Consider the following 17453-nt stretch of genomic DNA (forward strand, 5'->3'; position numbering starts at 1 on the left):
TTTCATTTCACCCACAAATATAGTCAATTCACTTTACAGTCTGTTCTGTTAAGTGCTTTGAGACATCTAGAAGACGTGAAAAGCGCTATAGCAAATGCAAATGCAAGGATTATCATTGCCCCAATATTTCGCCCAATGTTTTGCCTGTGTCTCAGTCATTGCTTCTTCAGGGTTTGCACTGTTTGAATAAACAACTTGCTCTTAATTGTTCAAAGCTTTGTAAACCTTGGTGTGGCAAATGCATTTTGTTTCAGTCTTGATATCTTATACAGGACCTTTTCAATAAATCAAACGCAGTGATTTGTGTTTTTTGGGGGATGTTATTTTTGTGGGAGACCTGAGCGGGATCATTCAAATTCACCCTATAGCTGGCGTGAAATTGCTGTGTGGAACTCGGCAAATGAAATACAGATCAGGAACACCAATAACCTTGCACTTCCAAGACTACCCGTGGCCAAAAAGATTATCGAACTGTTATTTCCATCCTGTCCCTTTAACAATGTAAGAGGTCACCCACGCTATTGGGTAATTACGCAATTTTCAGTACAAGGTTCCTTTTGACAATGCAACATCTCAAGGTTTATTTGTCACTGAAACCCATCGTTAATCTAGAAAGACACATCCATATCTTAATGTTGCAAACTACCCAGCTCAAGTTTTGCCTCTTTTAAGCTGTTCTGTTTGTCAGCTTGTGCATTAAGCACACCAGTTTGCAATAACAAGCAAACAGGTAAAAAAGATTATTTTTAAAATTAATTTATTCCCAATGTAGCATAAATCATGTCAAAACGTAAAGGTTCTCTGAATAGTTCTGATGAGCTTCCTTTGATTTTATGTCAACGCAACTTGCAAATGCATTAACCTAATGACCTAAATAGCTTTCATGCCAATAGCAAATGTCCCCTCTTTTATGTTAAAATGAAATGAATCCACAATAAAGACGCTGCAAATCTGACCCAGGTCGAGATCCAGACTTGCACAGCTTGCAAACACATTTTGAATATATGGGGAGGTTTGGTTCTATTTGCTTATGGCAAATTGAGTAAAAATAAGTCATTTTATCCCCAAACGCCCAAGGTGGCCCTTTCTCACTCCCGACGAGAATTGTTGACACTGTAAATAGGCCACATGCTGGTATTCTGTGTATTTTATTGCCTGCATAATTATGAGCGAGTTCTGATTTAAATCTATCATAATTAGATCTTCGCATTTGAAGAAGACATTCTTTCAGGAACACAACTACAAGCATCCATGGCGAAATTAGATATAAAAATGCCTCCCCCCCCCAAAGGTTTTTATTGCAATTTATTCACACCCACAGGATAACAAAATAAAAAATCCCACAGGGCATTTTCCATTTAAGAGGACGTTTCCCTTTTATGCTCAATGGGTTTCGCTAGACTCTGGGTTACTTTTGTTTCCTAATCGGGTTGGCTGATCCTCACGCCTTCACAGTGGAACTTTGCCAAGTGAGACTCACTTGCTTCTCTCAGTTTCACTAGGCAAACTTAAAACAGGCAGGCAATTGGCAAATGTGTAGGAAGAGCAATAAATCGTGCCGTGACAGTCATTTGCATGCCTGAGATTATAAAAAGCTAGCTGTTTCTCATTCTATCTCAGATAGTTCTTGCAGACCATCGATCTGGAACATCACACAACACCATGGAGACTACATTGAGCATCTCATTGACTGGTGAACAGCAGCAGTATAGGAACGTCGGTGGGAAATGTTCAAAGATGATAATCTTTTCGTTCTTAGTTGTCATATTGATCTCTGTCCAGGTTGTTGCAGCGAGTTGTTTCTCGTTTTATTTGCTCAAACAACAAATGCAGAATGAGGTACAGGACATGTTTTTGATATGCAATTCATCTGATATTTGAATTTGATATGCAATTCATCTGATTGACTTTAACAATGACATATTTTACTATACCATTCATCTGATTATCTTTAACAATTGACATGTTTTTGATATGCAATTCTTCTCACTGACTATATTCTTAATTTCTTTCTTTCTGTCATGTTGTCAAACTGTCTCTGCTTAAGGAGCCAAATTCAAAAAGCAGTGAATCCGCAAGATGTTCGACTCACTGGACTGGTAAGTACTGCATTGTGCGATTATTCTCTGGGTGTCTGAATGCAATAGTTTAACTGTGGAGAACAGTTGTGCCTGTCACTTTCCCTTCTTCACTTCTGTCCTCTCACTTGCACACTGATGCTGAAAGTGCAAGTGTAAACTCTGCAGTCTGATTTGTACCTGTGTGAGCAAAGCTACTTCCCAGAAGCAATTGTGCATTGTTTTTGATTTTATACTGATGTTATGGTGCCATACTAACCTTTCACTCTTTTACTTTTAATAATGGGGGGGCATAAAAACAATTCAATGACAGTTAGAAGTGTTCATTTTTCATGGATCTGCAGCTATTGCTACATGCATGCATTGATTTCTGCCAGCCAAAGTTGGTAAAATAACTATGGATTCCCCTACACTGTTTAGTCAGTCATAATAATAATCATAATACATGCATTTGATACAGTGCCTTGTCAAGGAGGAGTACACTGTATCTCTGGTGTATTCTTAACCATCACAGTATCAGGATTCAATGAAAAACACTCTGCTTTAGGTCAGCCAGTAAATGTCAAACAATTTGTAAGTCCTCTGAATGCTTCATGTCATATAACTCCAAATGATTCCACTATGTATATTCATATTTTTAGAAGTATGATTCATTTTAAAGAACTGATATACTTGAGATAAAACAAAGTGCAATTTCTGTATTACATCAAGCTGTAATTTCATGCCAAGGAAAGGAAATTTGCATTTTACATTATATGAGCTTTTCCATCCATTATAACGTTTGACCTATTAAACCAATGGATGTTTATTTCTCTAGCTGGGTGTTAGAATGTGCATGAGAACAGGACTGGCTTTGTTTGCTCCTGCTTACACGCCTCCCCCATTTAAAAAGCACCTGGTCCCCTTGTGGAGACCTTTCTGGGCAAGAAAGGTGATATCCAAAGCTAATTCTGGACAAAACTAGGAGGGAGTGAATTGCAGGTGTCAGGTGGCATCTTAACATAAAAATAACAAATAATAATAACAACCTTCATCCTTGCAATTTTTATCGCACTTATACAGTTAAAGCTTCTCAAAGCATTGCTGACAAGTGTAGTGACTGTGCACTTGCAGGCAAACATGGAAGCCAATTTGCGCACAATTTCATGCCACACGTGTGCACTGCATTGGCACTGTGTGCCACTGAAATACCCATTTTCGTTTTGAACAAAAAATCCTAAAATATTGATAATATGGAGCTAAAATAGTGAGCAGCCCAAAGTATGGACCTGCATTTGTTTTAACAGTTAACTGTACTTACTAAAAATGGAAGTGAAAGTGACATTTCCCAAGGTTGTGGGTTGCTGGCATCTTGATAACAAGTTGAGAGTTTTTCAGGTTTTTGTAAGTGCAACGTTAATTGGTTTAACACCAGGGAACGGTAGCTTGCATTTTCCTTTATCAGTTTTTCCATTTACCAACTTGTTTGACCTTTTAAAATGATAAATTCCTCTCTCTCACTGAGTGTTAGAACGTGCATGAGAACAGGGCTGGATTCATTTACACACAAAAAAGCTTGCTTTGAACAAAAAACTCCCACCCTCGATTCTAATGCCATTGATAAGTTCTGACCTTTCTCCCATTAAATCCGGAAGTTAATGGCATTATTGCAACTGTTTACATGGGAAATCTTGAGTGGGGGGACATCTGGATGAAGGAGTGACTACAGTGAACTTTGAACAAGGCACAGGCATTATGCACATGCTAACAAACAGACTCTTTGTCACAGCTTCCTCTTGAAGGAGAACTATTTAATGTGAAGTGTAATGTCAGGACTAAGAGCTAAAATACAGAAGGTCCTAGGTTCAGAGACATTTGTGAAGCGCAATTTTTGGATAGGTGCCAAAGAGTAATTGATAGCTGAAACATGTACCCAGAAAAGATTTTTGAGGCCAGGATTTTTTTTAACAAAAGAAACGGAAAGGCGGCATCAATGGTATCCTGGCAGGATGAGTTCACCCTGTGTTAGCCTGGCTCAGTTAGTAATAGCCTCACTTCTGAGACAGGTTTTGGGTTCAACGGCCACATTGGACTTTGAGCTCACAGTCTAGACTGACGCTCCAGGGCAGTGCTGCATTGCCATACGTGCAGTTTTTTGGGTGAAACTTTGAACCAGGGCCACAGATGTTTGTTTGTGTTGGACGTTAAAGATCCCTCAGCACTAGTCGAAAAGAGAAGGGATTTTCATTCGCTTCATGGCTGCCGCATTTGCCTACAGGTACCCAGTCAGTACACTTTACAGAAAAAACTGCAAAGTCCTTTGAGGTGTTTTGACATACAGTAATAAGGCACCTGATCGAATGCAAGTACTTTTGATGTCCTTTTCCTCCTACCTTGAAGACAGGTTTGTTTAAAAAGTGCTGTTTATTCTTTACGACATGTCGTGCAACAACATAGCAACCAGAAAGAAAGTTATACGGAGTTCATGTACATATACAGATTGTTAACCTCGATGGCTGTTAATCTTATGTAAATGTTTTCCTTTGAAACAGCATCTAGTTCATCTCCTAACAATGAGAAGCTTGCTTGGATCAATGAAACCGGCCAGGCATTCACAGGAAACTGCACCGAATACAATGAAAATGAACAGTCCCTGCAAATAAAAAAAAATGGCAACTATTTTGTCTATGTTCAAGTGACATTCAAAGATGTCAGTAATGTAGAATTTATTATCAAATATGACGATATGGAGATACTACGAAACTCAAGAGAAGCAAAGTATCCTGGTTCTAAATCAGTATACTTTGGGAGCATATATCAATTGCGAGAAGATACCAAGATCTTTATCAAAGCAAACACTTTGTCAATTAAATACGGAGAAGAAATGACATTCTTTGGACTTTTTGAGGTATAGAAAACACCAGCTTTGCTAAATCCCATTAACTGTTCCATAGAACATAAAAAGCACTCTCCACCTGTATGCACCAATGATGGCAAAGTTGTGTTAATATTGTACATTGAATTAGTTTTGTCACCATTGCTTATTTGACACATTGTAATATATTGCTTTATAATACTGAAAAAAAATGTTTTATTTACAATCAGTAACAATCAGTACTTTGAAAAAAAACAAGCATGTAAATTTATTGTTTTGTTTTTTTACGATAACCAAAGAAATATTGTTATAAATATGAAAATAAAAGTTTTGATTTAAATGCTCTACATCTTATATGGTAAACATTGCAGTCGGCAAAAAGCAATATGTTTGATATGCTTTTTTGCATATTTATTCCTAAATTACAGTTCAGTTGAATGTGGGAGATTTGTGTGTGGGAACGGAATTTTACTTGTTCTACAAACAGGAATGAGATAAAGAAGTTAGAACACAATGAAATTATTACAATCAGTGTCATGGGCACACAGACCTTTAGAAACATAGGAAGCAGCTCTATCTCAAATGTTCCTTAATATTTTTACCACATTTCTACCTATCTTTCTCTTGACTGGCTCAATCAAACCTGCATCTATGGCTTTCTAAGGCAATCTTTTGCGCATTCTCAGTCTTAATTTTCTAAATAAGCTGTATTTTAACACTAAGATTGTATCTCACGTGCAGTCCTTTGTCAACTGTCCTAAGTGATCTGCTTCTGCATTGTGCTGTGGAAAGTATGTAAAATCTCATCAGTGGAATTCTGCTCTTTCTCTCCTTCCGCCAATGAACCTGCAGCACTGCACTGGTTTCAGTCTGGCTCGGTACATAGCACTCCTGCCTCTGGGTCCAAGTGTTTCAAACCCTATCTGTTTTTTGCTTGAGCTCATCATCTGGATGGGGGAAACCTCTGTGTATGAGAACTGTGTGGGAGGTGTGTGTGGGAGCTTCCTGGTGTCTTTTAATGTATACCTTTTAACAAACAGGCAATTATCAATTTGTGGCGTCCTGTAGTTCAGTGGTTAGAGCACTCGCTTTGCAAGTGAGAGACCTGAGTTCAATTCCAGGCAGGTCAGGGCGAAACCTTGGGCAAGTTTCCTTACTCCACACGCCTAATAATAATCCCTCCAAAAGCAAAAACAATAATAAATTGGTCATTTTCAATCTACGACTGTTTGTGGGACATTGCTGTGCGCAATTGGCTGCCACGTTCGCCCACAAATATACAGTCAATCACTTTACAGTGTGTTCTGTGAAGCGCTTTGGGATGTCCTCCTGACATGAAAAGCGCTATATCAAATGCAAGGATTATTATTATTATTATTATCAGTCTAGAGTTTTGCAAACAGCTGAGAAACAGCTGGATTTCAAGAAATGTCAGCCTTGGAATGAGATTTTATGAATCTGAAGTCATGTCTGATTAATTTTTAAAAAAAATTTAAGTCAGCCAGTCAGCGGCACAAGAGCGAGGGGCAGGGCGAGGAGAGCAGCCAGTCAGTCAGTCAGGAGCAGAGGATAAAAAAACAGTGAGAAAATTAAAAAGTGACATCAGAGAGACGTCAGTATCAACACTAACTACAGACGAACAGTGAACTAACAACTATCACTATCAACACATCACACACCACAGACTTAACTTGATCAACTTACCTTGATTGATTTAACTTAACTTGATCAACTTAATTGGATCAACTTGATTAAATTAAAACTTAATTAACTTAACTAACTAACTAACTCAAGTTGGAAGAGGTGACAATGGCCTGGCAGGTGTTATGTGAGGAGTGTGACATGTGGGAGCTGATGAAGGGCAGTCTGACCCCAGGCGACCACATCTGCAGAAGATGTCCGCGACTGAGGCAGCTCCAGCTCAGAGTGGCTGAGCTGGAATCCAAGGTGCAGACACTATGGAGTATCAGAGACAGTGAGTGCTTCCTGGATAGCTGTATCCTGGAGACAGTCACTCCCTGAGGGAATATACGGTCAACATTGGTTATGGCCAGGATAGGTCAATGGACAGTCAGGAGATTAGGGGGACAACGGGAAAGACTTGTCGTAAATCTGGCATTAACCTTGAGCAACAGTTATGAGATCCTTGGAACTTGTATCGACAAGGAAGCCGGTGAGGTGGAAGGAAAAACTAGCTCTAACACTGGGGCAAACGAGGGGATGGTTGTTGTCATTGGGGATGAGACTATTAGACAGACAGACACAATCATCTGCACAACACCAATCAGAAGACCCAAAGGCTTTGTTGCCTCCCTGGGGCCGGGGTGAAGGCTGTCTCGGCAGGGCTAGAGGACAGTTTAAAATATGAGGGCAAGGATCCGTTGGTGGTACTTCACATAGGTACCAATGACATCGGTAGAGTTGACCAAGATGACTTGAGAAGGGAATTCGAAGAGCTGGGGTCCAAATTGAAGTCAAGATCATCGAAGGTGGTAATATCGGTACTGCTGCCTGTACCATACGACATTGGTACAGGAACAAACAAATTAAGGACTTGAACGCATGGCTAAAAGAGTGGTGTGGAATTCAGGGGTTTCTTTTTATGGGCCATTGGCATGAGTATTGGAGGAAAAGAGAGCTCTTTCAGAAAAATGGGCTTCATTTAAATGAGGACATCGAAGTTAATATATCTAAATTCGCGTATGACACAAAACTAGGAGGAAGTGTCAACACAGGATGACATTAAAAAAATGCAGCGCGACATAGATAGGTTAGGTGATTGGGCAGGTAAGTGGCAGATGAAGTATAATGTAGGGAAGTGTGAAGTCATCCACCTCGGTAGCAAAAACAGTAGAGCGGGTTACTTTTTAGAAGGAGAGAGATTGGAATGTGTTAGCGTCCAGAGGGGCTTGGGTGTCCTTGTACACCAATCACAGAAAGTTAGTCTGCAGGTGCAGCAACCAATTTGGAAGGCAAATGGTATGTTAGCATTCATTATGAAAGGATTAGAGTATAAGGGTAGGGAAGTCTTGCTGCAACTGTATAGGGCCCTGGTGAGACCACACCTGGAATACTGTGTGCAGTTTTGGTCTCCTTATTTAAGGAAGGATGTACTTGCCTTGGAGGGGGTGCAGCGTAGATTTATAGGTTAGTACCAGGGGATGAGTTACGAGGATAGGCTGACCAATTTGGGCCTATATTCTCTAGAATATAGAAGAATTAGAGGGGATCTTATAGAAACCTATAGCCTTCAGATGTTTTGCCCCCACCCTCTGGAACTCCATCCCGGAATCCCTCTGCCTCACCCCCTTCCTTGCCTCCTTCAAGGCCCTTTCCTCTTCGATCATGCTTTCTCCCACCCTCCACACCTCTTGATTCCAACCCCATTTGTTTGTGGGACACCACTGTCCACAATTGGCTGCTGCATTTCTCCCACAAAATACACAGTCACCACACTTTGCAGTGTATCTGTAAAGCATTTTGAGACGTCTTGAAGATGTAATAAGGCGCCATATCAAATGCAAAGATTAATGAATTAATTAATTTGATACAAACATTACCCTTTAGGATATTTTTGCAGTAGAAGTATATATAGATAAGACTGTATAACAATTTATAACAAACACAAGCTTTTCATAGAATTTATTCTCAGATCATTTAAGTGCTTTGAGACATCTGCCCTTTGCGCTTAATGACTTCAAATGTTGTGCTCACATGGCAAGTTAAATAGAGATTCTAATAGAAAAGGATTCATATAAACGTAAATTGTTTTAATCATTTCTTTTTTATACAAATTTAGTGCAACCAATTGTTTTTTCTAATTTTCTCCCCACTGGCACATGCCTTTCTGCTCTTGGTCTGATCTCCTCTTTCTGGTATGTAATTCTAAGAGCACTGTTCGCCCTCTGGTTTCCTGCCCAAGTTCCTGTTGTTCATGTATAAACCTTGTCAGTCAGTATCAACAGGCTCTTCAGTTGTAGTGAGCTGAACTGCAGCAATGTGGCAACTCATGAATTGAGTTCATGAGTTGCCACATTTCTGCATAACAACAACAAAATACATTTGTATAGTACCTTTCACATCGGGAGGATGTCCCAAGGTGCCAGACAGTTAAGGATTTGGACCTGAGCTGGGGGTTGGGATCAGGAGGGATGGAGGGCAGGGAGAGTTGACCGAAGGCACGGTCGAAAAGGAGGGTCTTGAGATGGGCCTAGAAGGAGGAAAGGGAGGGGGCAAGGCGAAGGGACTGCGGGATGGAGTTCCAGAGGGTGAGGGCAGAGAGGCTGAAGGCCCGACTGTTGATGGTGAGGTGGTGGGGGGACATGAAGCAGGACAAAGCTAACAGGCTGATTTTGCCCTCCCTCCGAACTAAGGATGGAAATAGTAATAATAATAATCCTTGCATTTGACATAATGCCTTATCAAGTTGTCAAGAAGTCTCAAAGCACTTTATATTGTAAAGTGGATTGACTGTGATTCTGTGTTCCACAAACAGTCATGAATTGAGTGACTAAATCCCTTTTATGGTGTGGAATTACTACCTCCTGGAAAGCAATAATAATAATAATCCTTGCATTTGATATAGCGCTTTTCACGTCAGGAGGACGTCCCAAAGCGCTTCACAGAACACACTGTAAAGTGAATTGACTGTATATTTGTGGGCGAACGCGGCAGCCAATTGCGCACAGCTATGTCCCACAAACAGTCGTAGATTGAAAATGACCAATTTATTATTGTTTTGGTTTTGGAGGGATTATTATTAGGCGTGTGGAGTAAGGAAACTTGCCCAAGGTTTCGCCCTGCCTGGAATTGAACTCAGGTCTCTCACTTGCAAAGCGAGTGCTCTAACCACTGAGCTACAGGACTCCACGAAGCAGTAAGTAGGAACCCGGTTGTTGATTGATTGGCAATCCGCCAATCAATCAACAACCGGGTTCCTACTTACTGCTTGGTAAACAATATATAGTATCAACAATCTCACCATTAAAAAAATAATTGTGAATACTGAAAGAATATTGTAACTATATTGCATATACACACAGATTATAAGTGATGAGTAAAAGAATGAATACGATAGAAAAGTCGGAAGGTTTTACCAACAGGCAGTTATGTTTTGCAAAGTGTTGTTTTTTTATCAAGGTACAAGGCATAAACAATCAGATCTCTCTCTCACTCTCCATTTCTGATAATGATCTCTTCTCAGATCTGATGCAACTTTCTAGCCTAGAGCTTTACCAGTGAAACCATTCTACCCACACGTCAACAAAAGACTTTGATCTTAACAAACTATCCATTGAGGTTCAGGTTGTGGATGGATGGACTTATTCAATTCAAGTGTGAAAGAATGTGACCATTGTCTTTGGGACGGTATCCTTGCCCAGCTTAACTATCAATGTGTATGTACCTGAACGTGAGCAGTTTAGACAATAATGTTCTTTCACGTACCTTCCAGCGAGCAGAGCCACTGCTGTTGATTGCTATAACCTTCGGCCATTCCCAACACACGCACAGTGGTTTAGCATCTTTCCATTTTAAAAAAAGTGTCACAACGACTATGGAAAGTCATCATCCAAATTATGACAGAATTTTAAACAAGACCAAAATTTTGTGCAACTTTTAAGTGGTCTTGAACATTAGACAATGAGAAACCTGAGTTTGTGTAGAAATACTACTACAGTGAAGGTGTCTACGTAAAATTTAATGCAATTTCAGATTATACGCAAGATAATTCCAAGTAGTAGGAGGCAGGAGTAAGTATCAATATAAAATCAAACAGCAATTCATCCAAATTCAACTCGTGATTTTAATAATATAATAATCCTTGCATTTGATATAGCGCTTTTCACGTTTTCTAGACGTCTCAAAGCGCTTCACAGAATATACTGTAAAGTGAAATGACTGCATATTTGTGGGCGAATGCGGCCGCCAATTGTGCACAGCAGTGTCCCACAAACAGTCGTAGATTGAAAATGACCATTTTTTATTACTGTTTTTGTTTTTTTGGAGGGATTATGTGTGGAGTAAGGAAACTTGCCCAAGGTTTTGCTCTGCCTGGAATTGAACTCAGGTCTCTCGCTCGCAAGGCGAGTGCTCTAACCACTGAGCTACAGGACTCAGGGTAGCATCTCAGAGTATTTAACAATGGCAGAGCCTGACTCCGAGCCGGGGGGCATGGCTATAAGCATGGTCGAACAGGAAAGTTTTCAGGCGGAGCTTGAAAGAGGGGAGAGAGAGGGAAAGGCGGAGGAATTGAGGGAGAGTGTTCCAGAGTTTTGGAGCATAGTGGATGAAAGCACAACCTCCAATGGTGGGGCGGAAGATGCAAGGGACGAGCAGGAGGCCGGTGCCAGTCGAGCAGAGGCGCCAGTTGGTGGATTGGGGAATGAGGAGATCGGAGAGGTAGGAAGTGAATGCATTTGAACACGAGAGTTAGGAACTTGAAGTTGATCCATTTGGTGATGAGGAGCCAGTGGAGCCTGGCCAGAATTAGTGAGATGTGGGCACAGAGTTTGGTCCATCTTAGTGTGCAGACAGCAGAGTTTTGAATGAGCTGGATCTTGTGGAGCTTGGGAGACTTGCTTACAGGTAAATTTGCTGAGATTGTAGCCTATGAAATAAACACTTTACAGTAAGTCTTGTGAAGCGTTTTGAGACATTCTCCCGCCATGAAGGGCAAATACAAGGCTTATAATAATAATAATAATAATAATAATCCTTGCTTTTGATATAGCGCTTTTCACGTCGGGAGGACGTCCCAAAGCGCTTCACAGAACACACTGTAAAGTGAATTGACTGTATATTTGTGGGTGAACGCGGCAGCCAATTGCACACAGCTTATTAGATTTCTAGCCTCTTGTGCCCTCATGTAACACAAGGAGCCTTGCACTCATTCTCTGGTACTGATTTGTATAATTGCAAGTGAGTAGCAGAGGTTGCTCACAGACAAAGACAGATATCCCATACCAACCCTCTGGACTATTGGGAAGAATAAAGGGATGGAGTTATATACACCTCGCCCATACTCTTAGTGTCCTTTAAGCACTGGTGATGATGCTTGGTGAGTGTTGCATTTATTGTAACTGTGTGGCCACAATTAAGCCCTGCTAATCCGGGTTCAGATTTCAAGCGCTAGTTATTTTTACGTGTTATAATATACAATGCTTTGCTGCTAGTAGAGTAGATCCCAGTTTAGTGTCTTCTATGCTACTGACGCTGAAAACAAGGCCAGCAGTCGTCAATTTTCAGCAGTGAGTGTTTTCACACAAGGGTTAGTAAAAGTAGTTGCGTGACAGTTTATCAGCACTGGGGATACTCCTTGTCTTTCGTAATGTTGCAACACATTGATATGGTTCCGATTACCCTTCGAGCTTTGCTCCGTGATGCCTTGGACTGTGTATCTCTGTGGCACATGGTCAACCTACTAAAATCCCGTTTATTACAAGAGCTAATATCCAGTTGGCTGCCTACAAAATACAGTCACTAAACTTTACAACATATCCTAGGAAGTGCTTTGAGATGTCCTCCCTATATAAAAAGCTCCATATCAAATGGTAGGATTATTACTATTATCTCTAATATCCATATCAAAAGACAGACGGGGCTTCAGTTTAATGTCTCATTCAGCACTGTGACGCGCTGGCCCACATGAAGGATGTTATATAAATGTAAGTGGTTGTTATTGTTGAAGGGCAGCACCTCTGACAATGCAGCACTCCTCAAACACTGCATTGGAATTTCAGCCGAGACTGTGAGATCAAAGTCTTGATGTTGAATCATGCTTTGAAACTGCAGGTTAAAGGTAGACAGTATGCAAACTTGTCTAAGGTGACATGACGTAAAGGAGCCAACGAGTCATGGGCAATGCTCACTGTTCAATCTATCAGCAGGATGTCATCCAAATATTACAAACAAGAAGCTTGAAACAGTGTCTTTCACTTTGGCAGGATATCCTAAAGCGCTTCACTGAATATTACTGTAAAGTGGATTACTGTAAAGTGGACTCTGTGTATTTTGTGGGCAAACTTTCTTAGTAAACGTCATATCATGTCATAAATCATGCTGTGAAATTTACTGATTTTTTTACTGATTTACTGATCCTGTGAATACTGTTTATTTTGTAAACAAACTTCAAGGGCATAAAATATAACAAGGATGCTACTGGACAAAATCAGTAAATGCGGCACTTACCTCCTTTTGTAGCATTTATATAATATGTATTTTAGGATAATTGAGAACACCATTGAAAGTGTCTAAGCAGTTTACATAGTTTACCATTGATATCACTGTCTGGTAAGCTTTCCAGCTGCTTGTCCAGCTGGGACAACCTACCGATTAGGGCTTTGGCTTGCGGGGTTAACAGGAGATCCCTGCCCTGCCCCCGGTGTCTGGTCTGCAGTGTGCTGACATTAGCAGTGCACTGGAGTACTGTGGATCTGCCTTGCTCAGGAACTGACTAACAAGATTACCATAGAAGTCTGGCTAGATTCCAACATTCTGGCTAGATTTGACCTTGGAGCTAGTTCAGCCCCAAGGAAACCCCGCTAACCTCCCGCCACCTCCCTCTCCCCCCACCCCACATGGAATACTGATACGCAACTAAACGTTGAATAGCATGAAGATAAAAGGTCAGTGAAAGGAGGGGAACTGAAGTGTCTCTACCTGAGTTCAGCACTAAATAGTAGTGGAGATATAACACAGTTCTGTAAGTTTACCATCTTTTGCAAGGATCGATACTTATCAAAGATTTAAATTATTTCACAGCATGATTTATGACATGAGATGACGTTTACTAAGAAAGTTTGCCCACAAAATACACAGAGTCCACTTTACAGTAATCCACTTTACAGTAATATTCAGTGAAGCGCTTTGAGATACCTAGAATAATATATGATAATACATCATAATCGTATGTAAGGGGTTTTATTATAATGTACTGAAGCAATACCACTGTACACAAAGGAGAACAAAACATAATTGAATCAAACAAGTTCATGCAAAGAAAATCACATTTCAACACCACACTGACATAGTTTACCTGACAGAACTGCAATCAGGGACTTCCAAAGTAAACAAAGATTATGAGTAAAGAATGAAATGAAAGTCATGACATTTTTGTAGCAATTTACCATGTTAAGTTGCTTCACAGGATTTACTGTAAAGTGCAGTAAAGTGACTGAATTTGTAGACAAACATGGCAACCAATTTTCACACAACAATGTCCCTGAAACAGCCATGAACGTTATTCGGGGGATTGTTGTCTCGGACATCGGTAGAAACTCCCTTCCCTTTGTGAATAGTGCTGTGGAATCTTCAACATCTTCAACATGAACAGGCAGACAGAACGTCAGTTTAACTGTCTCTTCCAAAGGATTGCACCACCCTCCAACCAACATCCCCGGAGCATTGGAGTGCGAGCCAAGACTTATGAGCTCAAAGATCCAGTATTGCCTTGAACTCATTCTATCCACTGAGCTGACTGCCAACTAAATATTGCAGCTATTGCATCAGCAAGATCCTACAGACAGGCATGCTATGAATGACCATTAACCAGATGAATTATTAATATTAACATCAGACAGTTATTAACTAACAGGTTTGCTGTTTCAAATGCAACTCAGACTACATCATTGTGGAGTCCTGTAGCTCAGTGGTTAGAGCACTCGCTTTGCAAGTGAGAGACCTGAGTTCAATTCCAGGCAGGGCGAAACCTTGGGCAAGTTTCCTTACTCCACACGCCTAATAATAATCCCTCCAAAAACAAAAACAATAATAAATTGGTCATTTTCAATCTACGACTGTTTGTGGGACATTGCTGTGCGCAATTGGCTGCCGCGTTTCGCCCACAAATATACAGTCAATTCACTTTACAGTCTATTCTGTGAAGCGCTTTGGGACGTCCTCCCGACGTGAAAAGCGCTATATCAAATGCAAGGATTATTATTATTGTTATTATTATTAAAAGACAGATGGTATAGTGGAAAAACAAGAAGGTGGATAATTAAGGTTATAATAATAATAATAATCCTTGCATTTGATATAACATCTTGTCAAAACATCTCAAAGCACTTCACAAGATTTATTGTAAAGTAGAGTGACTGTGCAAGTCAGACAATGGAATGGTCAAGTGAATGACAAACTAATACAGTCATCTGTAACCTATGACTGTATCCATTCATCAAACACCTGACCAGACCATCCTCTGGACTGTGGAGTTGAGGAAACTGAATCCGCAAACAGCGTTTCTCTGCAGACATGTCCTGTTAGCTAGCAATGGCTGTTTAAAAATATATTTCCTTATCAATATGCCACCCACACCACGTGCAGCAGGCACTACATAGAAAAACTAATCCTTTCATATGGTATAGCGTCTTATCTCATCAGAAGGATGTATCAAACAGAATTTAGTGTGAAATAAAATGACTGTATTTGTAGGCAAATGTGGCAGTACAATTGCACACCAATGTCCCCAATAAAACCATGAAACAAACGACCAATTTTATTTGAGGGGTTTCTTGGCCAGGACACTGGGAGAGAGAAACTCCCTTCTCTTTTTGAATAGTGCTATGGCATCTTTAACGTCCACCTGAACAGACAGATGGGACCTCAGTTTAATTTCTCTTCCGAATGACAGCATCTCCGATAATGTGACAACCTTCAGCGCTGAATTGGAATAACAATAAAATATAAATAATCCTTGCATTTGCTATAGAGCCTTATCACGTCTTCCGTACATCTCCATGTGCTTAACAGAAAATACTGTAAAGTGAAATGACTGTATATATTGTGGGTGAAACACAGTAGCCAATTGCGTACAGCAGTGTCTCTCAAACGATTGTGTATTAACTGAATAAATTATTATTTTTATTGTTTATTTATTTATTTTGAAAAGAATATTATCCCCAGAAATGCGATCCACCAATCAAGTAACTTACTAATCGACTAAGCTCCTACTTACTGCTTGGTAAACAGAAGCATGTGGAGTAAGGAAACTTGCTCAAAGTTTTACACTGCCTGGGAATCAAACCCAGATCCTTTCGCTTGTGAGTACAATTATCTTGGTAGTAAACACTTATCCCCCCACCTCCAAGCTGTTCCCATGAAACTACCTTTGGATCTGTAGTTTGAAAACTTCCCCTCCTCCCACGTTTCTAGAGGCTCCCACGTTTATCTCAGAGGGATTCCCCAAAGGAAAGCAGAAGTTTCAGTGAGCTAAAATGTATTTATTTAAGAAGCAATAAACTGACGTGTGCACTGGGTGTATTAAAGTTCATTTGAGTTAATTTATAACTCTTAAGTCTTCAACTAGTAGCAGCAGTGGCAGAGTGAGCAGAGTGAGGGAGTTTGGAATGATTTTTCTCAGCGCAATGTACTTTGCTCATTGATGGTGTGCCTTGAATTTAAAGGCTGTTATCAGATCCTGTATCCCGCACATTTTGAAGGAAAGAAGACGAGTTTCACAGCGCACGGGTGGATTTGATTAACTTTGCAATTATTCTAAATGAATCCAATAGCCCAGCATATGCAACAGATTTTCTGTGCAACTGACTTGGGTCTTTATACCTCATGGGTTGAACCGATAGAAAAGTGCAGCTGCCAAGTTTTCCGCAGAAATTTTTTCAAATTTCCCTGCAATTTTAGGCAAATATTTCTGCACTTTTCTATTGGCCCAGCTCATAGTTTATGTAAACACCTTCACTTGTGATATGAGAGCAATTTCATTTGCATCAGCCACTTATTCATCATATCCTCCATTAATAATAAATAATAATAATCCATTCATGTCAAAATAATAATAATAATCCTTGCATTCGATATAGCGCCTTATCGCGTTTTCAAGACGTCTCAAAGTGCTTCACAGAATATACTGTAAAACAAACTGACTGTATATTTTGTGGGCAAAATGTCTCAAGGTGCTTCACAGAGTTTTCCGTAAAGTGTGTATTTGTAGGTAAACACAGCAGCCAATTTGCACACAGCAATACAAACAACAAACAAACAAAATAAACAACCAATCTACTTATTTTTATCTGGGGGATAGTTAGCCATGTTACCGAGAGAAACTCCCTTCTCTTTTTGGAAGAGTGCTATTGGGTTTTTTCATAGCCACCTCAACAGGCACAAACAAGACTTAGGTTTAACATCACATTAGTCAACTGTGCAGATAGCATTGGGACTGTAGATTGTTCATTTAACCTTAGAGTGAATCTTTCAATGGCGTTGGATCAATTATTAAATGAATTGGTTTTTTTCTCCTTTCAGCTAGCCTCCAGAAGAAAAGGACCCTGAAGTCTGTCTTTCTTTACAATGTTATAAATATTGTTAAAGGTGTCAGCCTGGATCAGTTGTTAATACTCTTGCTTCTGAGTCAAACGCTTGTGGATGCAAACTGATACATAAGAACATAAGAATTAGGAGCAGGAGTAGGCCATTCGGCCCCTCGAGCCTGCCCGCCATTCGATAAGATCATGGCTGATCTTCAGACCTAACTCTAATTACCTGCCCTATCCCCATATCCCCTAATC

General features: G+C 40.2%; 1 protein-coding gene across 2 annotated transcripts; it reads left to right on the top strand.

The window, feature by feature from the left end:
- Positions 1-1506: 1506 nt before the first annotated feature.
- LOC121849231 (tumor necrosis factor ligand superfamily member 15-like) lies at positions 1507-5098 on the top strand. Of its 2 annotated transcripts, XM_042335784.1 has the most exons (3): positions 1507-1839; positions 2048-2099; positions 4610-5098. In XM_042335784.1, the coding sequence occupies exons 1-3, from the start codon at positions 1663-1665 to the stop codon at positions 4969-4971; spliced, it is 591 nt and encodes a 196-aa protein (XP_042191718.1). In that variant the 5' UTR covers positions 1507-1662; the 3' UTR covers positions 4972-5098. The 2 variants fall into 2 exon arrangements, 1 of the variants encoding a protein (XP_042191718.1); XR_006085163.1 differs by lacking the exons at positions 1507-1839; positions 2048-2099 and adding an exon at positions 4374-4461.
- The last annotated feature ends 12355 nt before the right edge of the window (positions 5099-17453 follow it).

Source organism: Callorhinchus milii, unplaced genomic scaffold (assembly GCF_018977255.1).
Source record: "Callorhinchus milii isolate IMCB2004 unplaced genomic scaffold, IMCB_Cmil_1.0 Scaffold5, whole genome shotgun sequence".
NCBI lineage: Eukaryota > Metazoa > Chordata > Chondrichthyes > Chimaeriformes > Callorhinchidae > Callorhinchus > Callorhinchus milii.